The 23,775-nt window shown below is 41.8% G+C and overlaps 2 protein-coding genes and 2 long non-coding RNA genes across 5 annotated transcripts; 3 read left to right on the top strand and 1 right to left on the bottom strand.

Annotated features, from left to right (window-relative positions):
- Positions 1-2,815: 2,815 nt before the first annotated feature.
- LOC127143177 (uncharacterized) lies at positions 2,816-4,139 on the top strand. The gene is made up of 3 exons (XR_007814423.1): positions 2,816-2,833; positions 2,961-2,994; positions 3,125-4,139. It is a non-coding gene; the product is annotated as an uncharacterized LOC127143177 (long non-coding RNA).
- A 364-nt stretch (positions 4,140-4,503) lies between these two features.
- LOC127143170 (uncharacterized) lies at positions 4,504-7,391 on the top strand. The gene is made up of 2 exons (XR_007814409.1): positions 4,504-4,973; positions 5,973-7,391. It is a non-coding gene; the product is annotated as an uncharacterized LOC127143170 (long non-coding RNA).
- Positions 7,116-20,717, bottom strand: lcp1 (lymphocyte cytosolic protein 1 (L-plastin)). Its single transcript, XM_018695402.2, has 16 exons — positions 20,557-20,717; positions 13,497-13,578; positions 12,679-12,827; positions 12,449-12,572; positions 12,077-12,209; positions 11,552-11,633; positions 11,284-11,449; positions 10,788-10,930; positions 10,519-10,614; positions 10,165-10,360; positions 9,983-10,061; positions 9,746-9,860; positions 8,695-8,828; positions 8,489-8,609; positions 7,745-7,869; positions 7,116-7,633 (listed from the first exon to the last, which is right to left on the bottom strand). The coding sequence occupies exons 2-16, from the start codon at positions 13,561-13,563 to the stop codon at positions 7,501-7,503; spliced, it is 1,863 nt and encodes a 620-aa protein (XP_018550918.1). The 5' UTR covers positions 13,564-13,578; positions 20,557-20,717; the 3' UTR covers positions 7,116-7,500.
- A 1,831-nt stretch (positions 20,718-22,548) lies between these two features.
- On the top strand, positions 22,549-23,740 carry LOC108896326 (actin nucleation-promoting factor WASL). Of its 2 annotated transcripts, XM_018695405.2 has the most exons (4): positions 22,549-22,639; positions 23,025-23,153; positions 23,227-23,433; positions 23,517-23,740. In XM_018695405.2, the coding sequence occupies exons 2-4, from the start codon at positions 23,060-23,062 to the stop codon at positions 23,633-23,635; spliced, it is 420 nt and encodes a 139-aa protein (XP_018550921.1). In that variant the 5' UTR covers positions 22,549-22,639; positions 23,025-23,059; the 3' UTR covers positions 23,636-23,740. The 2 variants fall into 2 exon arrangements, with proteins under 2 accessions (XP_018550921.1, XP_018550919.1); XM_018695403.2 differs by lacking the exon at positions 22,549-22,639 and having other exon boundaries at positions 22,678-23,153.
- Positions 23,741-23,775: the final 35 nt, after the last annotated feature.

The following is a 23,775-nucleotide window of genomic DNA, read 5'->3' as shown; positions in this document are numbered from 1 at the left end:
TGCTCCAGTCTGAACCTCTTAGCTGCAGAAGCACCAACCTTTGTATCTTCACCTGTTTCTATCCTGCAGACTTCTCTATCTCCAGATAATAGATTTCTTTCTACTGAGGTTTCAGGTGACGTGTTGGGACTGTGTGAGTTCCCTGAAGAGAAGAAAACCAAAAAGAAAACCAGTCTTAACTTAGAGGGAGACGACTTTTAACATAAAGATATTTCTAATATAAAGAGAAGCTGAGATCAGGTGTTTGGGTTGTTGTAAACTTCACACAGATATTTTTCTCTAATATATTTTAGGTATAATTGTATGTGTTTTATAAAAGTTTGACTTTCTGTGGAGCTCTCTGCGTGTCCCTGAACAGGTCTGGGGACAGTAATCTGACGGATCATTGAGGTCATCAGTTTGATCTGTTTCTGGGACTGAAGTGTTGAACCTCAGCAGCCTGTTGAACCGGCCGTGTGTCGGCCATGATGGAGCTTAGTTTGAACAGAGAGCGGGCGAAGAAGTCATTAAAAAAATCTTTTTAGCTCACAGCTTAGTTACGATTGAAGAGTTAAGATAAAGCTTAAAAGCAGCAGAACCAGAGAGATGGTCTTTTTAAAATGATTACTCCTCCTGGTGCCTACATTACCCACAGTGCAACAGCTCAGCTGGAGATTGGGCTGCGTTCATGACACACTGGAAAGTCAGAAATTACAAGCTCCAACTTCTTTGAACACATGAACAGATCTGATTTCATTCGTGCCATTGTTTTCTGAGTTAATCATGTGATCGCATGTTTTTTGGAACTCTGAAGTTCAAGCACAAAAGTTTTCCAAGTTAATCGATGTCCTGAACGCAGCATTAATGCTAGTACCAGATTTTTTAAATCATTCAGACTTGTCACCTGTAGAGCCGACTGAGGCTGACGTCACTCAGAGACATTATACAACGTGTTTCACACGTTCTACTTCATGCTGATGGAAAATCAGCGACTTTTTTCAGAATCTTTTACAAAAAGATGAAACTTTGGAGGACGCAGAAGTCTTTAAACAACACTTCCTGCTTCAGAGGGAGAAGGGCATCATGGGTAATATACACCGCTGGGCCGTGTTTCAGTTCAGTGAGTGTGCTAGTCTTTGTTTTGTGTTTTTAACGACCAGCTCTGGCTGCAGAGGGCGCTGCTGCTGCTCGGTGAAGTTACGTTGTGTGGCTTTAGTGCAGCGTGTTGAGCTGGTGCCACAGGCTGCAGATGTGTTAACACCATCAGCATCGGCAGTGCGAGACGGTCGGTGAACATCAGACGTGTGTATTTAGTATGTAGTTTTCGATTTCAGGATGAGGTGGTGCAGGTGTTTGAGGACGAGGTCTCACGTAGACACACCTCCGGCTCTACAGTCTGATGTGGTTCAGAAAAAACCACTATGAGATTTAAAACTGTCTCAGCGCTGCAGTAAATCTGCAGCTGGTTCGTGTCCTGGCGACCGTGTTAAACATCGACTCTCTGTCCCAGATCCCTGAGCTCTTCAGGCCGGAGCTGTTGCTGAGTGAGACTCTGTGACTCAGGGTCGGTTTGGGTTTACTGCTCTGTTGATGCTTCATTCCACAGCCTGCTACGTCAGCAGTATTTCTGTGTGTGTGTGTGTGTGTGTGTGTGTGTGTGTGTGTGTGTGTGTGTGTGAGTGTGAGAACAAGGCAGTTGCCAGTTGGCCTTTTGAATTATGTGCCAGTGCAGACCTGGAACAAACTGAGACTTTAAAGGGGCAGTAACTTTATCGACCTCTGCTGGCAGCCAGAACCAATCACAGCTGTCAGCAGCTGCAGGCTCTACTGTGCACGTCAGCAGAAAAACAAACAGCCTAACCTAATCTCTGCCTGTGCATTCCACAGCTCCACCCGTATACACTGCATGTCCTCAAATAAACACAACAGTCAGTAGCAAAGTATTTCACAGTAAAGGTGGAGAAACGATGGGTGTTTAACTCCAAACCAGGCTCCAAAGTGAAATACGACCAACGATACGTATCAAAGATAAATAAAACATAAAGACTAAGGAATCTTCCACTCAGGTGTTTTAATGCACATTTTAAAAGTGATTGGAGATAAAATAATAAAAAAGAAAACGATTCAAACCAGGAAAACTCTGAATAAAACAGCTTCATGTTAAAGATCAGTGTTTCTTCAGTGTAGTTTGGTGGAGTGCTAACGCTGCTAACGTTAGCTCTTTAGCTTGTTCCTCTGATAAATCCAGACGTCTGATGACTAACATCCTTCATCTGGTTAAAACATACAGTTAAAAACCACCAGGATCTTAAAGCTGGATAAAAAGTCAGTTATGACACGAGCAAAGAGACGCCACTGACAGACGACCACATGAAACTGTTTCCTTCATTAAAATGACATGAATGTAGCTCAGGTCGTTTTAGACATTTTAAAGCTGAAAGGTTTTCTGTCTTTAGAGTCGGCAGTGAAAGGCAGCTGAGCTCCTCTGTGAACATGACGCAGACTGATTACTGCCCCTTTAAAACCCAACTCTCCACCGGCCTGGGTTCAGGTCAGGATCAGGTCAGGATCAGGTCGGGTTCAGGTGTGGTTTCAGATGTGGGTTCAGGTCTTGGATCAGGTGTGGTTTCAGGTGTAGGATCAGGTCTGGATCAGGTCGGGTTCAGGTCTAGGTTCAGGTGTTTCTCCTGTCTGACACTCTTGAACCAGCAGGTGTTTGAGTGTGCAGGTGAATCAGGTCTGGGATCAGGTTTTGGTTCAGCTCTGGGATCAGGTCTGGTTCAGCTCTGGGATCAGATCTGGATCAGGTCTGGAATCAGGTTTTGGTTCAGCTCTGGGATCAGATCTGGATCAGGTCTGGTTCAGCTCTGGGATCAGGTCTGAATCAGGTCTGGGATCAGGTTTTGGTTCAGCTCTGGGATCAGGTCTGGTTCAGCTCTGGGATCAGATCTGGATCAGGTCTGGTTCAGCTCTGGGATCAGCTCTGGGATCAGGTCTGGATCAGATCTGGATCAGGTCTGGATCAGATCTGGGATCAGCTCTGGGATCAGGTTTTGGTTCAGCTCTGGGATCAGATCTGGATCAGATCTGGGATCAGCTCTGGGATCAGGTCTGGGATCAGGTTTTGGTTCAGCTCTGGGATCAGGTCTGGATCAGGTCTTGGTTTCCAGCTCGTAAAGAGCAGGAGGAAGAATCTTCCACTGGAGAGATTTCACAGTTGCCAAAACAAGCTTTGCTCTGTTGTGATAAAGTCTAAAGGGTTTTATTGAATGTTCTGTTGCTGTGAGCAGATGATTTATCACAGGGGATTCATGTACTGTACATCCATCAAACACTCGACGTTAAGTCTTATAATCAGTCGCTGAATAATCCACAGAATAAATAGAAGAACCGATCATGTATTCGACACTACAGGCAGCTTGGAGACGTGATGGTTATCAGCTGTCTCTGGAACAGTATTATTCTTCTCTCTCACAGTCCTCATGTGAAATAGTTGTAGTTTAATCTTGAATGCCTGCTGAAATCAAACCCCATTCTCATGAAATATCAGAATATCAGGAGTATGATGTCGGCCATCTTTCATCGCCCTCCCTGTAGTCACTCCCATCCACTCACGTCACATGGTCACATGTTGTTTTGGGAAAAGCAATAAAGAAAACCAAACCAGCTGCTTCGCCCCGACAGAACCTGCACTTTAAACTTGTGTATTTATATCTTTGTTTTGGCAACTGAACAAATCTTAAATCACCTTTAATCTGAAATGAGAGCAGAGAGTTTAACTTTGACAAATGTGATGCTGATGTAAATTGTGTAAATGTGCGGTGAAAAGCCTGCTGAGCACAAAGCAGTGTTGTTGTTGTTGTTGTTGTTTGTATATACAGTATAAACTGTCCAGAAACGGCCTGTACTCACATTTTTGTACTTTTCTGACCAGGAGGAAATTTATTTTTATGTGACTTCTTTTCAGGTTTGTTGAGATTTGGATGTAACATACCCTTTTGTAACTCTTTGTGAGCGTTTTGTGTAATTTGTTGTACAGCAGCTCAAATTTACATGCATGAAATGTCCCTTTAATGTCGCCTTAACTGCTGTGAATACTGTATATACTGTACTGTACTTCTCATCACTTTATCAGTAAAGACCTCATCTGTCAAAACAAACGTGCTGTTTGTTGAATCACTGCACCAACAATCAACAAATCTGAAGATGTTCAAACCAAAATAACTTGAATATTTCTGAAGTGAGGACTGTTGTCCTGCAGCAAAATGACATATTCTACCCTCAAAATGTAGAAAAAATAACCACAAACATCTCGATATGTCACTACCAGACTCCATTGACAAAAACAGGGATTTAACTGAGCAGAACACAGGAGCTGCTGGAATACCACTGCCTCAGTCTGTTCTGCTCAGTAAAATCCCTGTTTTTGTCAATGGAGTCTGGTAGCAGCCTGTTCTTGCTCAGTTCTCCTTTAAGTTACAAACAAGCGAAATTTGATTAAAAAATACTAAAAAAGGCCTAAATTTTTACTCGAGTTTTACTGTTTTTATGAGGCGCTGTTGATATGTTGATTGACAGGGAGCTGGACCAATCAGTCAGCAGTGGGCGGGACGCACCGAGTAAAGACGTCTGTGGGTCCCAGATCAAACAAATTATTAAGAAGTCAATTGTAAACTGTAGTTTTTCAACATAAAAGTGGCTCGTATTGATTCTCTTTCTGACACTAAAGACGGAAAATGAAATAACTGAAGTCACAGTTGTTTGTAACTACTTTAAAACCCGGAAGTAGAGCCGTTTTCCATTTTATTTTATCCACAGAGCAGAACTTTGTGAGGCTCTCTTGCTTCTTCCTTTAATGAAATGAGTCAAACATGAGAAATCCAGATTTGATCCAGGCAAAGTGCAGAACAGGGTTCAGGTGAACACGGTCTATCCTGCACACCTGCGGTTTCCCATGGACAGGAAGGTCGCTGTTTGGGATGCGATAATTGAAGGTATGTCAGAATTATTCACCGTGACTGATCTAATGTATATATGTCGGAGGTACAGCTGTACTCTGACTGTGTTGTTGAGTGATTTCACTGTTTGTGTGTAGCTAAATTTCCGGTGTTTTCTAACGTAGCATGCTAAGTTAGTATGCTAACCTGCTGCTAGCTACATGCTACACCTGGAAAAGTGTACGAATGTCTGCTTTTCAGATCGTTCTCATGTGAAAGGATATGACGCGGTGAGAAAGAGTTTACTGTGAACATTCAGAGCCGGGAAAAGCCTGTAACTCAGCGGGGGAAACGGTGGGCTAGTAATGTTAGCAGCTAAGCGTTAGCTGTAGCAGCTAAGCGTTAGCGGTAGCAGTGAGCTGTCGTACTTTAAACTTTAAAGTCCCTGTAGTTTGAGTGTAAAAAGATTTTGTTTTTGATTAATAAATTGTCAGATTAATTATCTATCACCAGAACAGAGTATCTACATGTTCTAAATCTGCAGCAGTTTATTCTGACCCAGGTAATCTGCATTAGAAGACCAACTGTCATTGATTTATAACCTGGAGTTCGGGTCAGTCCAGTTTGTTTGGTGTTAATGTCAGTGTTTCCTGTTGCTCTCATTTGTTTTATTGTTTTATCCTGTTGTTGTTGTTGTTGTTGTTGTTGTTGTTGTGTTTTATTTCTCTCTTTAACATCAGCCTGTTTGTTCAGCTCAGTCAGTCTCACATTAGAAACAGAAACATTTTTCTTCAGTTTGGTTTTTGCAATAAATTTAGTAGTTTAAAAATAATATATATATATATGTGTGTGTGTGTGTGTGTGTGTGTGTGTGTGTGTGTATGTGTATGTATATATTCTTGAACTAGTTGTGATTAGTGCACACACTGGTTTCTTTGTGGATTTTGTGTCTTTTACTTTTTCATCTTTTGCCAGTTTGAACTTCATTACCCAGAAACCCTCTGTGCTTTATTTGATGGTTTAAAAGTGTCTGTTGTTTGTGATTTTTCTCCTCAGGACTCAAACTTCACCCAGTGAGTCACAGAGAGAAGAGGCGGACATGAAGATTTCCAGAAGGTCAGTGTGAGGAAACTGTTTCCAGTCGGACTCTTTAAAACCTGTTGTCTGGATCAAACATCACTAAGTTAAAGCTGCAGATCAGGACTGTAACTTACTAAACTTAAGTTTTAATTATTATTAATCAGTTTCTACAAAGCAGCTGCAAAAATATAAAATCTTTAAATCTAAAGCTTTTTTCCAATGGGTTTGTATAAAATGGATTTAGGACACAATGTAAGATTTAATCTACATTTACCATGTTGTTCATATCAAGTTAATGTAAAATCTCCAAAGCTTCTATTAACAGTGATGTAATAGAAAAACAACTGGTCTCTTTACTCAATGATAAAAGTATTTTTGCTTCATGTGATTATTAGCTTGATATCAAATTGCAGTTGTTGGTTTTTGAAATTATACTTGATGTGAAAAACTGAGGAGTTAAACTGTTCCTCATGGAAAAGTTCAGTGTGTTTAAAGTGAGAGTTAAACATGCAGCTCAAGAGTTTAATGGTTTGTGATAATTACCTCAGCTGCTGTTTGACACTTTAAACTTACTATCTGGATCAAACATCACTGAGTTAAAGCTGCTGTAACTTATCAGTCTGAATTACTGTTAATTAGGATTTTTCCACTATGTAGCTGCAAAACATAGGAAGTCTAAAATTAAAAAAAAAAGTATAGATATAAAAAATGTTAGCGTAAAAAAAGTGTAAAACCTTTAAAATAAAGATAGATTATATCCATGGTTCCGTGTAGGATTTAATCTTCAATATTTCCTGTAACAGTCATATAGAAAAACAACTGGTAAATATTTTTAATAATTGTTTAATTCAGCAGCTGTAAGTAGAGAATCTTTGGTATTTTCCTTTAACAGAGTCCTGCAGTAAAAAAAAGAAAGCTAATGTTAGGCTATAAACCAACTCCACCACGGTCACATGACGTCAACGTCTCCACCACTAAGCTTCCAACTGGTCATTTCATTTAGCTCTGAGCTCTTCTACAAAAGCCTTTCTTCTTAGAAAGTTAGTGAGAGTTTGAAAGAGCGTGAGTAGAAATTCTCTGTAAATGAGATGATAAAGGACAAAATACAATCAAGACACAATTTTTTGTACAAAAGTGTTTATTTGTTGCACATGTTTCTGATTAGAAATGTGTCTGTGTGAATGTGTTGTAGAAATTTACAGAGAAATATGAAGGAACAGTGCAGAAAAAGAAATCAAATCCTTCATTGATTGACCTGCTGAAATCCAGTGATAGTGCAGCAGAGAGTGGGACACCTGACTTTACCTTTATAATTAATTGACATGTTTTTTAATGTTAAAAATATATGGAGCCCTGAACACTGATAACAAGAGGTCAGAGGTCAAAAATATAATCTCATCTCCCTGTTTAAAGTCACAGATACACAGCTAACACCCCCCCCACACACCCCACTCCATTTCCTCAGCCTCTCGGTCAGGTCAGTGACCGAGGGTCGCTGAGGTCTTTAGGCTCTCTTCATGCCGCGAGCCATGAGGCAGGCGAACACTGTCATCACCATCTTGGGTTTCACCTCCACCAGGTCCTCAGGCAGAGCGTACACCCGAGCACCGATCTTCCTCGCCATGGAGATGGCGTACCTGGAAACACAATGAGGACCGTGGGGGTGGACTGGTCAGGTAAGAGGTTTTCTGATGGGGTGTTAAGGTGAATTATGTGTCATGTTTAGTTTTAAAGAAAAGTGTACATACTTTGCGTTGTTGAGTTTCTCCTCTTCAGTCAGGTCTTCTGTCTTCAGCAGGTCATATCTGATGGATCCAGGCTGGATGGCATCGATCAGGTCCAGGACCGGCATGCTGCTACTGATAGATCCATCCTGCACACACACACACACACACACACACACACACACACACACACACACACACACACACACACACAGACAGACAGAGGAGTTTATAGATTTATTTTGCCATTGCAACAATTAAACAGACCTCAGCGTTGACCAGACTCCATTGACAAAAACAGTGATTTTACAGAGCAGAACACAGGAGCTGCTGGAATACCACTGCCTCCATCTGTTAGTGTGTCTGTGTTACCTGTGTGGTACTTTTACTTCAGTAAAGTAAGGTTAGGGTTAGGGTAACACAGACACACTAACAGATGGAGGCAGTGGTATTCCAGCAGCTCCTGTGTTCTGCTCTGTAAAATCCCTGTTTTTGTCAGTGGAGTCTGGTAGTGAAATATAGTGCTGAGGGTTTTTGTGACAATTTCTGTTGCTTCTATAGAGAACAAATTATATTGAAGACATTAAATATGAGTCAGTAATTATACAGTTATACTGTATCTGATCTCCTGTAACAAAGTCCTTCAAACTTTTAAATGCTGAACTCGTTTTCTCCACTTCAGCCTGTTAAATTGTGACACTTCCTGTTGGAGTTTTGAATGAACACGCTCAGTGAAGGCAGCTGTGTTTCTGTGGTGCGTTCAGGTACCTTAAAGCTGGAGATGGTGGGTTTTCCAGCCTGTGTGAGCATGTCGTTGACCCAGGCCACGATGGTGTCGTCAGTGACTTTCTGTCCGTCGCCCAGGTCTTCCAGGATGTTCAGGGTGTATCTGAGGGAACAGGCAGCTGTCTTCAGTGATTTATGTTCACCCAGTCATTCAGTTTTCTCTTACTTTTTTAGCTAAGCATTGTTACCGTCTCATGAGCTGCCAGAGCAGAGCGAGGGTGAGGGTTCGATTCCCTGCGTTCAGGTCCTGACCCGCGATGCCGACCAGAGAGAATTTGGCCTCCTTCTTTCCCAGCTCCACAGCATAGTTACAGTTCTCCAGCTGTGAAACACAGGACAAACAATCAGTTTTACTGAAGTAAAAGTATCAGCAGCAACATGTACCTGAAGTATCAGAGGTAAAAGTACTGATAGGCGACAGAGTGGCACCATTTCAATCTTTTAGTTGTATTGTTCTTCTGAAGTGTTGGGTGGTTAGCACTGAGTATAATACTGAGTAGTTAGTTTAATGACGAGTAAATGATAAAGGTAGTGCAGTAAAAGTACAATGTGTTTCTCAGAAATGCAGTGAATTACAAAGGTAAGGTGAGGACAAGACTTTCCTCTTGCACTTCATGTTAAAGTTGGAGTGAACAGTTACTTTGACTGATAATAGTAAATTAACGCAGCTCTCCAGCCTGACTTATGATTAAATATGATTCATAAACATTACTTTACTTGATTCACTCATTTTACTCTTTCATTTATCTGTTTACTTTTATTTAATTTGTCTCATTTAACTCTTTGAACTGTACTAATCTGTATGAAAGGTGAAACACAACAACATTTGACTGATTAACTGATGAAGGGGAGATGGTGCGTACACCTGTTGAGCTGACTGAGGCAGAGGGAGGGGGAGTTTCCAGTGTTCAGTCTCTGAGGGACAAGTCGACCATTAACAGCTGTTACAGTCGGCACCACAACATGTCCTTACATTTTTAGGGAGGTGCATGTCAGGCTGTGGCGTAGGGTTCAGAGCTACTCTGTACCCACAGTGTTGATTCAGAGCAGGAGTATAAATTGGCCTAAAGCCTTGAGAGAACGACTGAACCCTGAACCCTGACCGACACAGAAGTGGACATGGTTTCATCTAAACTGGGCTGGAAAAGAAACTGTGTTGGTTCATTTTGAAGGAGCTAAACTAACAGTGTTCCCCTGAAAACACGTCCTGGATTTGTCTGAAGTAAAATGGAACTGTACCTTCTTCATGTTGCTGCCCAGTTTGGAGTAGGGAGGCTTGTTGACTTTGTCCCAGTCCACTGGTACCTTGATCTTCTCGTACAACTGGAAGATCACCAGGGCATCATCAATGTCTCTGCAACACACACACACACACACACACACCATTTTACTGCCTCTGTCTACCGTTAGAGAGTCAGTTGTGGAGTTGCTGATGCTGATGAAAAGCTGGAGGTGGAGAGCGGTGAGTGGTCTTACACGTAGAGGTGGTTGACACGAGGGTTGACCCCCAGAGAGTTCATCCAGTTCCTGAAGGTGCGCTCCTCCCTGGTTTCACCTGGAGGAAAACAAACAATCTCAGGAAATACTGAAGCACTGACGCTGAGAAGGTTAAAGGACGGAGGAGCAGGGTTGGACCTGGACCGGTTTCCTGGACTCACCTTCGATGGAGCTCCAGTCGATGTCCTGGTTCTCTGGTTTCTTCAGAGCTGGGTACTTGTTGAACACATTAGCGACAAAAGCCAAGTTGAGTTTAGGGTTTCCTCGGACAACGTCTGCCGGCATGACGAACTGTCTGCAGCCGAGCCGGTCGGCCTGGTCCAGCATGCACTCTGCACGCTTCAGGTCCTCTTTCTCCTGCAGAGAGATGACCAGGACCACATTAAAACACTGAGACCTGACCTCACTGTAACCCCCAACATTTCCTGACATTTTCAACTATTCCTTTAAATTGTCAAACGTTGTCTCCAAAAGAATAATGTCTGATTTCTCCACATGATGTCAGAGTCTCTCACCCTGAGTCCTGACATGTCGATGGCGATGGGTGGGATTCCCTCCTCGTCTCCTTTGGGTGCCACCTGGTTCAGGAGGTTGTAGTACGCCCTCGAGTCCTGAAACAAACACAGACCGTTAGACCGAGAGGTGAAGAGGAAACGCTGAAGACATTCAAACATCAAGTGTGTGACTTCATGAAACCAAAGACCTAAACAGCAATATGAGAAAGCAGACTAATATCTACACCAAGTATGTTACGTTAAATATTTCAAACATGAAATCAAGGTACCTTGATGTCGGAGCTGAAGTTGTTGATCTTGCCGCAGCCGGCTTGCTCCAGGTGATAGTTGGCCCAGCGCAGCAGCAGCTCCTCGGGTGAAAGTTTCATCAGATCCTCCAGACTCTCTCCATCACGCAGCAGAGCGATCAGAGCTGCACACAAAGTCAAACATTATCAGACTGTTCATCCTGAGATATATGAAGCATACATACAGGACTATTTCTTGTCATGGTCATGTCAGAGTCTCTTGTGATTGCACTGTGATGAAAACTCTTATTGTATTCACTTCTGCTGTTGTTGTACAGATGAAACAAACAAGATCTAACGTCTTAATCAAGGAGTGGACAGAGCCATGCTAGCCGTTTCCATCCATTTCCAGTCTCTGTGCTAAGCTAAGCTAACCAGACACAAGACTGGGATCAATTTGAAGATCTAACTCTCACATTGAGGGTGTCTCTAATATTCTGTCCGTCTTTATGTGAATAAGGCTGGACAACACACACACCTTCGTTCCTGCTGAGCTCGATGTCGGCGAACAGTCCAATCTTAATGACCTGCCACAGCAGACCCAGGACCAGGTGCTGCCTGCCCTCCTTCAGGTCCTCGGCTCCGATGTTGACCACGTGGCAGCCAATGGCCGACGCAGAGTTCAGAGCCAGGTTCAGGTTCTCCTGTATGAGCCAACACCACGACACAGGATGTTAAGACTCAGTGACATTACAGGTTAGATTACAGACTGATCAAACTGAGGACAAGAGTCTGGTCCAGCTCACCTGGATGGTGAAGGGTGTGAGCTTCTTCTTGTTGATGGTTCTCTCGTCGATGGTGTCGGGGACAGACAAGTTGATCATCTTACTAACAGGTTAGAGAAATCAAATCCAGGTTCAGAACGTTACCAGAACCTCGGTATCCTTTGTCTACAGTTTTCACTGTCTGTGTTTTAAAGATGAAGCTGCAGCCAGCAGCTACTTTGTTAGCTTACTGGCTAGGCTGGCCAGCCTTTATCCTGAGCTAATAAATATTTAGCACATTTAGCTACTTGGACATGATAGTGGGATTGATTCTTTCATCATATTTACCAAATGTCAAACTCCTATAAGTCTGTGAACATAATGGATCAATCATATGGTTCATATAATGATGTGAAATAGAGAAAATGTCTGTAACAGTTTCCTAAAGCCCAAAGCAGCTTCTTCAAATATGTTTTTTTATGATTATTTTTTATTATTAATCAATTATCAAAACAGTTGCTAATTAATTTTCTGTCAATTGACCAATTGTTTGTAAGAAAGAAGTACCAGAGAATGATTCCATCTCCCATGGCGGTGAACAGGTCGTTGCTGTTGGGATCCATTGGCAGAAGATGTTTACAGTCACCATCCTTCTCCAGAGCTTTATTGATCCAGTTCACAAAGGCCACTTTCTCCTCCTCTGTAGACAGAAGGAACACCACAACATCAGATCACTCATCATCTACATCAGCAGCTCTCCATCTTCTCTGCTTCTAACCTCCCAAACGTCCCCTGAGAAAACGCTGACACAGGTGAAAAGACCTCATGAATGACCTCTATAAAATGTAGTTAAAACAGGGTCATTGTGTCAGACAGGACCTACCTGTCAGAATAAACCACTACCTCTATAAATGTAGTAGAATGGGATAGGTCACAGACCTGAGTAGGAGTGCTGGGTGCCAGACTGCTCTGAGGTTCCTGCAACGCTACAGATTCCCTCCTTCTTGTTGATGGCCTTCCTGAAGGTCTTTGCCACCTCGGTGCTCTTCAGCCCATGGGCGATCTGAAGGTGGAAACATTGCAGTGTGAAGAGTAAAGAACATCATCAAAGCATATAGAGCGCAAAACAACATCAAGTGGAGATGTTGACCTTTGACTTGTGAACTCACCTGAGCAAACTCGTCGAAGGTGAGCTGGTCACTGGTCTTGGTAAACTCCTGGACGATCTCTCGGATCCTGTACCCAGGCAGTGACAGATTAGCAACCCTGAAGAGCTCATTAAGCTCATCTTTGCTGATAAAGCCGTTGTTGTCCACATCTGGAAAACAGACAGAGGAGGTCAGAGGTCACAGACGGGAGAAAGGAAAACTTTACATGGTACAAAAGTTTAACATGGAGTTCCACAAGGTTCTGTGATTGGACCAATTCTATACACCTTGTATATGTTTCCTTTAGGCAACATTATCAGGAAACACTCAATAAACTTCCATTGTTAGGCAGACGATACTCAACTATACTTGTCACTGAAGCCGGATGAAACCAATCAGTTAGCTTAAGTTCAAGCCTTAGGGATGTTAAGACTTGGATGGCTAGCAATTTCCTGCTACTGCCTTGATCCTGTGGTTAACAATCTTGGTGTCTGTCCCTGATGCTTCTCTGATTTTTAATAAGTAGTGATGTGAAGAGCAGCTTTTATCAGCTGAATTGTAGCTAAATTAAAGCCCTTTCTACCTCAGGAGGACCTGGAAACAGTCGTCCATGCTTTATCCACTCCCCTTTTCCAAATTACTATTTTCTGTGTATAGGCTCAACCCATTCCACCCTCTCTTCACTACAAATGGTTCAGAGTGCAGCTGCCAGAATTTTAAACCTTTTTAACCTTGTGGCTCATTTATCTACACTGAGGAGGAGAAAGAGTCACATCTGAGAAGAACAAGACAAGATCTGAAACACCAGAATAAATGACAGTAATTCTTGGTTGTCTCACCAATCTTTGCGAAAGCTTCTCTAAGTTCCTCCAGCTCCTCTGGAGAGATCTGGGCACTGCTGTCCATGTTGGGAACCTGAAACTGACACAAAAAAACACAACATCCTTAAATTAAAAGTCAGAGTTAGACAGACTGACAGACATGCTCAGTGGTACAGAAAAAGAGGAACTTCAGATGGTATCTCCTGATTTTGTACTGTGATGCAAACTGCTGACACTTCTCACTTCTGCCGGCTGAAAACATCCTGCTTCTGTTGCACTTCCTGCCTCAGAAACAAAGTGTTGCTTTGTTTGTTAATACATCTGAACACCTGCACAGGTAACCTATAGCTCTCTGATTGCTGGACAAGCATACGGAAGGAAGTCAGTCTCAGTTACGGTGGTTCTCATTTGTTTATCACAAAAAACTCTGTCCCAACAAATGTCTCCAATAACACTGGTCCAATATGATGAAGGCAGGTTTTGGGTCATCCAAAATTACAAGTTAGGTCTGTCTGAGAAAATGGTCCAACAGCAGCGATGATGTCTTGGGGAGGAGGACGCAGCCTGAGAGTCCAGATCAGATGAACAGGGCAGGTGTTGGACGAGTTTAAATCCATGTTTGGAGGACGACTGCACAAAGACCATTTTCTCAGACAGAGCTGACTTTCAATTCTAATTAAATTCAACTTAAATTCAAACATGGAAAAAGATCAATTATTCAAAATGTACAGTCTTTATACATGCACTGCATAAATAAACATAAATAATTTAAAAAAACACTACACGACCATTATATCATCATATTTAAAAAAAAAAAACATTCATTGTTTTGTGCATGCAACACCAAAAAAGGTTTTGTTCTATTCAACAAAAAGTCAAAGAGCTGAAATCTGCAAATATTTGGCATTTTTCACTATATTTGCTTGAAAAATCAAAATAGTCAAAATGCATAGACTAACTGATCAACACCAAACTGTTTCAGCTCTAAAAGAACATATTATACACTACATTACAGTGGTAATTTATGCACTCCTTCACACAAATGTTGAGCTTTGTATGTCTTAATAAAGGAAACAGCAGCAAATGAGGAAGAGAGACACATTTCTGAAACGTAGGTGATCACATGACACATGAGACGTTTTTATTTCAGCCTGTAATGATTCACTCTGAGCATTCACAGGTTTGCAGATCCTTATTTGGCAGAGTTAAAAGCGAACAGGCGCACACACAACGCCGGTGAGGAGGGCATGAAGAAAGATGTGTTAAACTGAAGAGGACATTTTAAACCACAAAGAAACAGATCAACTGAATGATTCAACTTCCTGTGCTGCTCAAGGAAAAGCAACCTGATGGTGACATATGATAAGACGACCCTGTAAATCTGGTCTATATGAAGATCAAGGCTGTAGTTACATTAAAGTTACATAGGTTAGCCAAAAATCTGTATAAATGTACAACTACACCACGGTCACATGACGCAAGTTAGAAAGTTAGTGATAACGCGTGAGTAGAAACACAATGAGGCTGTAAAGGTGGACTGGTGAGTAGATGGGTTTTCATGTTAACGTCCCCGACAACCTCTGTAGTCTCATTTAGACACTCGTTAGCAACCGCCTTTTTTAAGACACGTAAAAGCTTCAAACATCAGGAGTGGAGGATTTACTGACCCATTTTATGTTGGAGAATCAAACCTGAAAATGTCTTGAGCTTGTGTTAAAACCACAGAAATTATTTCAGGCATTTAACCAGAAACACACTGACTCTGGGACGAGGGAACAGGAAGAGCTAACATGCTAGCTTACTTCCTGGTTTTAGGACTCATTTCTGCATCACTGTATTCAGTCCAATTGTGACACAAATGTCCAGCACTCGGCCCAAATATGAACATCGGGAACAACGGGTCTCATAGTGTGACAAAATCAAACAACAGTGATGCGACGTCTGGGACAACCCACGACTCTGGTAACGAAAGGTCTAGCATGTCTAGCATGCCCACACTGGGCGACCAATAGGATGACAGGATGACCCTATATGGTTAGGAGTCAAAATTCTAGTGTTGCCAGTCTCTTGACCAAGATGCATCAAGAATTCATGGTGCTACGATTGTCTAATCTGACATGGTGACTATTCTGAAAGATAAAACCATCTGGTGGTTTTCTGACCTTTCCTTGTACCTCCTTGATATAACTTGTTCCGCTGAACCACAATCAAAACCATATCACTGTTGATGATCTCTGGTTGACCGTCCTGCAGCAATAATTACTCACTACAGTACCAGCTGCTGCTGAAATTAGTCCCCAACCAATGCTTTATATATACATCTTCCTGTGAACAGCTGTTTTAGAAATTATCAAGCCAAAAATGAAACTCTAAAAGTTTATGTCTCTAAAAATGCCAAATCATTCAATTCATGCCCTTGATTTAATCATTTCTGCTCAGAAACAGGACAGAATATAACATTAAACAATGCTCTGTACATTTTAATATCTGAGTGATGTCAAAAATAAATTACGATGTTCAACAGGCAAAAGTCAAAGTAAAATTAAAACAGTTTGAAACACATATATTTTCCATTGTCTGACAGATGCTGTTTATTTGACGACATGAGGCTAGTCATACCCCTTTTCCACCAACATGGGGCAGTTCTGCTCTGGTTTGTGGTTGGTCATTCTGATCTAAACTGGTGAAAATAAAATGAGACAATAATCCAAGAGCAAATTACCAAGAAAAACCAGTCCTCACACCTTCTGAACTCTCTGAGCAGAGAAAACATCCAAGAAAATTGAATCCAAGAATTCAACTCAGTAAATATCTGCATTTAAAAAGTAGAAAAGAAATCAGATCCCTGAGTGAACTGCTGGTAAACATCCAACTCCCACTTCCTCCCACTGACTTCTGTTCTGTTGTTACTGCGCATTTATTTCAATACATTTACATTTAAACAGATTTATTTTTCAGTTAATTTCATCACTTTGTCCATGGTGGGGCCCCAGCTGTTGGTGTTGGTTCATGTACCTTTAAGGCTTCAAACAAAGCAGGTAGAGAGACACCTGGTGGCTAACACCTGGTGGCTAAAAGCAGCACTACAACACCTCACTGTTGTAACTGTCTCATATTTGGCAACAAAAGTCCATGAAGCCTGTGTGTTATTGCGATTTCTGCTGGAGAACAATGAATTGACTATCAAAACTAAAATCAGAATCCACTAATTGCAGCAAACAGGGTGAAGTAATCTAACCTCAACAGAAATAGATTCCACTTTTAAATAAAAGTACATTCATGTTTGTTCTGCTTCAGCCTCTGCAGCTGTTTCAGTACAATACAGTAACATCTGCAGCTTTTTAACTGTTTCCTTCCTGTTTGTGTTTAGCACATACGTGTTTCTGCAGAGTTAGATCAAGTTAATGGTGCTGAGATAAAATATTTCAGACTCGAACGATGGATGGAAATATCTGTTAAGTGACTAAAAATGAAAAGTCAAACCTAAAGATCAAACCACAGACTAAAGAGAAGTGTCCTGTTGAAATAACTTCCTCCAGAAGCTCCAGAGAACTCCTCCTGTCTGCAAAAGACAAATGTTACTCTATTGTTTTTTCAATTTCTTATATTAATAGAACTTTTTCATATTAATGAAGCCATGATTTGAATAATTTAAAGGTAGAACAACCACAGTTTATCTTGATCAGACCACATGAGACCTGAATGTTACTTACATTCATTTTGAAGGATTTTAAAACTCACTGTGAGATATATTTAACGTGCACAAAATGTGCAAAAACAAAGTGTCTGTGCATGGATTCAGAAATGGTTTTGCTTGAAGGTCAGGTGCCGACACAGACAGGAAACACAGAGGGGGGGTCTCTGACCAGAATCCAACCACAGATTAAAAGATGAGGATATTTGTCACATTTAGTGTCTTCGCAGCTCCGAACGTGGCTGAAGTGAGAAATAACTTCAGCGTCTCTGTTCTGCAGATCAGAAGCAGAAATGAGAAATGAAACTCGCCTCAGATGAAGCAGCTCGTTCACGTCTTGGAGCTAATTGTAGTCGGATGAGTCATTCTGACATTTTAGCTGCAGATGTCACTGAGCTGTGTCTTTTCAGTAGCTGGTATTAATTAATTGTCTTTGCCATTATCACAGTTTCTGCACTTTTTAATTGTGACATTGTAGTTTTCTACACAAGTTTTCTTTGTGTAGACCATCTATGTAGCTGTATTGTTGTAATTATTAGCAGTTATTAGCTGTTTACATTTGTCTTTGCCTTTATTTTGTTTATATTTTCAGGGGGAATTTGATTTGAATATATTCATTTCTTTCATAGTTTTTAGTTGTTATTGATTTGGTTGTGTTGTATTAAGATTAGCTGGTGCTGTCTTATTTGAACATTTTTAAATGTGTGGAGCAGCTGCTACAGCAGAAGTTAAAGGGAATCCAATAAATAAATCCTCATTAACAGTTCAATTGGTGAAAGTGAGGAACTAAAACTGCGAGGTGGGACACAAGACGATTAACTGATTAATAGACAGAAAATTAATCACCAGCTTCTAAAACAACAACAAATTTCCCAAAACTCATCAAAAGAAAAAGCAGATTAAAGTGTGTTTCCATCCACACCTGCACTGACTCCTGGTGACAAAACTAATGGATCTCTTCGAGCCTGATTCCCAGCTGTCATGTTTTCATAAGGATTAACTGTGAGCTCTAAAACCATGACAGTGTTTTATTAGGCAAATAAACTCTCACAAACATAAAAACAGACAACTTCTCCTCATGCAAATTCATTCTTTTCACACTGAAGGTGAAAGTTTTTGTGCACAGAGGTCAAACAGTGATTTGAACTCAACCTGATCAGTGACTTTGTTTTAATCCATACGTTTGTTTACGTGCAATTTGAGATCACTTCTCACAGGTTTTTACTAGAGGACACACCCACATCTGTGTGTTAGACTTGCATCTTTAACAAACTGCTTTTTGCAATATTGGTAATTTCTTATTGAGTCAAATGTCAGTCAAGTAATGAAAACATGTTGTTAGTAGTGCTGATCCCACTGAGAATCAACACCAATACTGCATCTCTATGCAGCTTTAGCCTCTGTTAGCTCCCTCAGGCTCCCCCAGTGATAAACTGTAGGCAGCTATTCACAGCAAACAAACTCAGACAGGTGGAGCATAGCATCATCTTTAGCATCTAAGAGCCGGTTATTTCCCTTACGAGTTGTTGGAGACCGGACCAGATCTAAAAGAGAGTGAACAGAGGCCAGAAACACGAACAATAGGTCAGGCCTGTGTTTGTGAGAGTCCTTCTTTTAAAAACAAATCACTTAACGCAACTTTAAGGGTTTACCCCCCTTCACAATCCCCCTAAAATTTAAACTACTACTCAGGATACTCAGATGTACTGAAATGTCACATCTTGATGCGTTCTTACAGATTTGGTTTCCTCTGCAAATCTGTAATCATTACCAGTTTGGTGGGTCAAGTATTATTTAGCAGTAAAAGTCATTGTGTGTCACAAAGAAGTCTAACATCTTGGCCTTGAGGTCCCAAATCAAGTCCAAGTCCTAAACTTGTGTTTTCAGTCTTGAACAAATAATTGTGGCAGTGACGACATCCACAACAATCAAGCCTCTTAGGAAATGAAAATTGATAATGTCACACCACAGTCAGGTTAAATATGAGTGTTTAACTCATATATAAAAGCTCTTCAGGTTCTCAGCTGCTGGTTGCTCTCAGGGTTCTAGCTCAATAACATGAGGCTCGTCCTCTGGGAACAGTAAGGGGCCCTTTAGTAAACCCACATTTGGTCAGACTGGGATCTTGAAACAGTGTGAGGGATCAGTCATGTGGTTCTGAGTGATCTGGACTGTTTTATTTCACTTTTTCTGTGTAATAGTTTGTGTGTTGCATGGTTTTGTTCACTTAGTGCCACTGGTTCGATCTCTGTATTTGTCCCTATAATTCAAATAAAATCATTCCATGTCTTTACTGTCTTTACTCTGAATCCAACATAACATCACATGATTGGCTGTCATCAGGAAAATGATGATGTGATTTCCTGAGTCAGTGGTGAGTCATTGTTTAAGTATAAAGTCATCGGACTCACGAGTCCAGTCCAAGTCATGTGACTTGAGTCTCTTGAATCTCTGCAACAACTCAGCTGCATGATAAATGTGTAGTAAAGAGTCCAACATTTCCCTGTGAAATATGGTGACAAGATTGAATGTAGCAGAAAATGGAAATATAAAGCTGTATTAGAGTAAATGTAGTTAAGTTACTTTCCACCTCTGGTTGTCGCTGAACTTTCTGAATCTGCATCTGACTGATTAAGTGAGTGCAGATCATTATTTCCTGAGTCATATGGACCTGGTCTTATGAACCATCGTCAGACAGTGAACCAGGACGTCTCTGAGCAGCGTGTCCTCAGAGCCACACTGATATTTGCATGTGCTACAGCTCATCAGCATGCCACGCACATGCTTGAGTTTCATTAACCAGATCTACAGCAGCCCCTCGTCCTTTTTCCAACATATTAAACACTGATGTCCTCGGCTGATGTGAGTTTCCTCTCACAGCCTCAGTGGGATTTTTTTGCAGTTGAAGCGAAGCTAACCACAAACTTCCTTTTCAGCTCGCTGCAGTGGTTTAACTTCTTCTTCCTCTCCCCTGTAGGCCTCACTCAGGCTCTACAGCAGCACTTATCTCCTCGTTTGTGCAGGTTTGAATGATTCAAGACAAACAATCTGAAGGTTTATAATGTCAGTAGTGCAGGTTATAAGTTTATGTGTTTGCTGAGTGTCGTTGTAGGAGTCAGGATTACTGACTGTGTGTGCACAGCAACTGCAGTGAAGAGAGCTCAGGGTGGATGATGATAATGTGCAATAGTACATGCAACAACACTGGATTTCAAACACAGTTACAAGCTCTGTCCTCCCCTCTCTGTCTCCTCTACCCTCCCTCTTCCTCACAAACAAGAATAAAGAAAATCAGAGTCGCTCTCAAGTCCCTGTCCTGCCACAGTGATGCCTTCAGGGAACACCTGCGTGCACCGGAGGCCACCTGGACTCATATTTCTTTACCTGAGAGGTGAGGCGAGGAGACTGGTGATCTCTGGGCGTGGAGGATTATTTGTCGTCTTTCTCTTTCTGTCTCTTCTCTTCCTCCGTTGGTCCGTCTGGCTGCTGCGCTGCTCGCTGCTTGACAGGCACCAAAAGCAGGGCGACAACGCATGTATTCAAATCTACGAGGAAGGAAGTGACATGCAAGCGCTTCAGAAACAGGAATTAAAGACGTTTTGTCTTTATATGGCAATGCACGCTGGCTGTTAGTCAAGGTGACGGGTTTAGGTGTCTCAGGACTGAGGGCTTCATTAAAAAGTGTTAACAGAGCCCAAATTACCTCATCCAATCAGACTGAAGAGATCTGATGGAACACCAAAGGCTTTATTCAGTTATCTACTCTGTGATTTCATTTTTATTTAAATAAAGTTAATAAGCTTTCAATTGATCAATGAAACAATAAATAGAATAAACTGAATGAGCTGTAGAGACAGCTGTTTAGAGACAGACAGCTGTTTAGAGACAGACAGCTGTTTAGAGAGACAGACAGCTGTTTAGAGACAGACAGAGACAGACTGTTTAGAGACAGACAGCTGTTTAGAGACAGACAGGTGTTTAGAGAGACAGACAGGGTGTTTAGAGACAGACAGGTGTTTAGGAGACAGGACAGCTGTTTAGAGACAGACAGGTGTTTAGAGACAGACAGGTGTTTAGAGAGACAGACAGCTGTTTAGAGACAGAAACAGAGGAATTTATTTACCTGTGTTTGATGAAATGTGATGGTTGAACTGTGACTCCATGAGTATTAATGAGCTGCTCCTGATTTCAGTCTGAGTCCTGATCACTGAGGTCTGAGTCAGTCTGTGATTCAGTTCACCTCAGACCTGAGGTCAGAGCTCTGTATGGGCCAATCAGGTTCCTCCAAACCAGACTGGGAGAACCATCTCTGCATGTTGACACAAAGAGACAAACACAAACACAATAAATAACAAAACAACTGTTTTATCTAAATATCTGCAGATTCATTTTCTGTCAATCAGCTAATCAATGAATGGACTGATTGTTTCAGATCTATCAGACTAAATAACACACACATGTGCTGTAGATCAGTGTAACACTGTGGTTATCTACCATACTAACACTACACTGCTACACCAACGTGTCACTGGCATCTTTCATATAAAACAAGAATGGTTTACCAAACTAACCAAAAAGGACTAACACAGGACAGGGGGTTCTGATCCAGCCATGGTTGTACTCATTGTATGTGAGTGACATCTTTAATATACTGCACATCTTAACTCTGTTCATTTAACTTACAATGTTCCTGTACTTCCGGCGATGTAAAGCACTTCGCAGTTTGCAGTTTTTAAATCTGCTCTATAAAAGACCTGACTTGACTTAAACCCTCTATACACCGCTGTTTATCTACCTGCCACCAGGTAAATGTAAAACTGGATCTCACCTCGTTAACTTCCGGTGTGTCGGTCTCGTCTCTGAGCCGAACTGATCCACAAACTGTAAAAAGCTCTGAGAGCAGCCCTGCTCTCCTGATGTCCCACATTTTCCTGATCGACTACCAGTTTCGACAGAAAACTAAGTTTAATCGGTTGGACTCTGGCGCTCTACAGCAGTCGCTAACAGAGCTAACAAGCAGCAACGAGGTAGTTGATTCACCTGAGTTTGGAGCCAATCAGGAGCAGGTGTGGAGGTTGGGGAAAGGTAGAGTGAGCCGATTGGTTGGATTTCTGTCCGTTATAACCTGAAGTGAAGTTTTGAGTTTGAGTTGGACACTTATTTTGATTAGCAGGTGGAATTCATTTATTTTACATAAATATCGTATGGAGACTGGTTTGAATGGCTGTAATGTGACCCAGTGACTCCGCCGAAAATCACCACAACACTGAACGAACAGGACGCAACACTTCAATTTATAATCTTTACATTTCAATACAAAAATATATTAAAAACAAACAAATAAATATCTACCTGTAAAATGCGACCTCTGAGTGTGTGGAGGTGATGTGACCGGAGAGTTGACAGTTGCTATGACCGTTGCTAAGGAGTCTGTTGAACCGGAAGCCGACAAGGGAAAATCTCTTCAGTAAGATATCATTATTATATCATTATTTATCTATTCCAGGTGATTTTAAATGAACTCTGTTTATCCATTTAGTGATAAAACATGAAACTACATCAGCTCACAGTCAAACCACTAACCAGGTTAGCCACTGACCGTTGGTAAAGGTCAGGCAGTAATGAAGCTTTTCCTCCCGTTAAACTACATTTCTCCTACAGATACACTGTGTTAGATGATTCTGTTATATCTAAGGTAAACTCGAAGTTTATTCATGTCACTGTAAGTTCACCGGACATATTTAATTAGGTGCTAATTATAAGGAAAATGGACATTGTGTTAATTAGGTCAACAAGATTAAACAAAATGACTCAAACTAGACACAAAACGATAAAAAATGTTCATCTGACAGCCGCTCCTTCAGCAGACATCAGACACTCTCCCATCATGTCCTCTGACCACACTCAGCTTCTTCGGAGGCCCCTGCCCCCCAGGAGAACCCCTCCCATCGTGAAACCCCCTCCTGCTCCCAGACCTTCAGGTAAACTCACCTCTGATTAATGCAGATCCACCACAAGTGTCCATGTCGGGATCCAGGCTTCTCTCCACCACAGCAGGTCCAGTGATCCTGGATCAGAGTGATGCAGGTACGAGGCGTCCCAGCAGATGGGACGCTGACACCCCCGCCCCCAGGGCAGCCCCGCCCACACCTCTGCAGCCTGACACCTCTGCCCCGCTGATGGACAGAGTGACCGAGGGTTTCCCCTGTAAACCACCACGGAGCCGCCCCAGGAACCCCCTGCTGGAGCTGCTTCAGTCAGGTGACTCAGCTGTAACAGGCCTCGCCTCATAGTTTAGTCTGATCAGACTGAATCAATAATAACTCCAGTCTGTGTTTCAGTAGATGTCCGCTTCAGAGCTCCACCTCCCATTTTCTGCCTCAGTGACTTCCTTCAGAGCCACAGTGGTTCCCAGCACAACTCCCAGTCCCCACCAGCAGCTTGTCCTCCTGATCTTCACTGAGGAGCTCACACACTGATGAACTGTTATTTTTATTATTGTGTAGATGTAAATACCACATGTATACAAGAGAATAAACTGCCTCTCAGACTAACCCCTGACTTGTTTACCAACATTAAATCTGCCTGGCGTTTTTATTTTAA

Source organism: Lates calcarifer, linkage group LG1 (assembly GCF_001640805.2).
Source record: "Lates calcarifer isolate ASB-BC8 linkage group LG1, TLL_Latcal_v3, whole genome shotgun sequence".
NCBI lineage: Eukaryota > Metazoa > Chordata > Actinopteri > Centropomidae > Lates > Lates calcarifer.
This window is presented reverse-complemented; position numbering and strand designations above follow the sequence as displayed.

Coding starts and splice junctions, on each gene's coding strand:
- LOC108896326 (XM_018695403.2), top strand. CDS start 22,940: ATGGACATTGTGTTAATTAGGTCAACAAGATTAAACAAAATGACTCAA. Junction 23,154..23,226: donor TCCTGCTCCCAGACCTTCAG/GTAAACTCACCT, acceptor TCTCCACCACAG/CAGGTCCAGTGATCCTGGAT. Junction 23,434..23,516: donor GCTGGAGCTGCTTCAGTCAG/GTGACTCAGCTG, acceptor GTGTTTCAGTAG/ATGTCCGCTTCAGAGCTCCA.
- lcp1 (XM_018695402.2), bottom strand. CDS start 13,563: ATGGACAGCAGTGCCCAGATCTCTCCAGAGGAGCTGGAGGAACTTAGA. Junction 9,861..9,982: donor CGTGTCAACCACCTCTACGT/GTAAGACCACTC, acceptor TGTGTGTTGCAG/AGACATTGATGATGCCCTGG. Junction 8,610..8,694: donor CTCTGGCAGCTCATGAGACG/GTAACAATGCTT, acceptor CTGTTCCCTCAG/ATACACCCTGAACATCCTGG.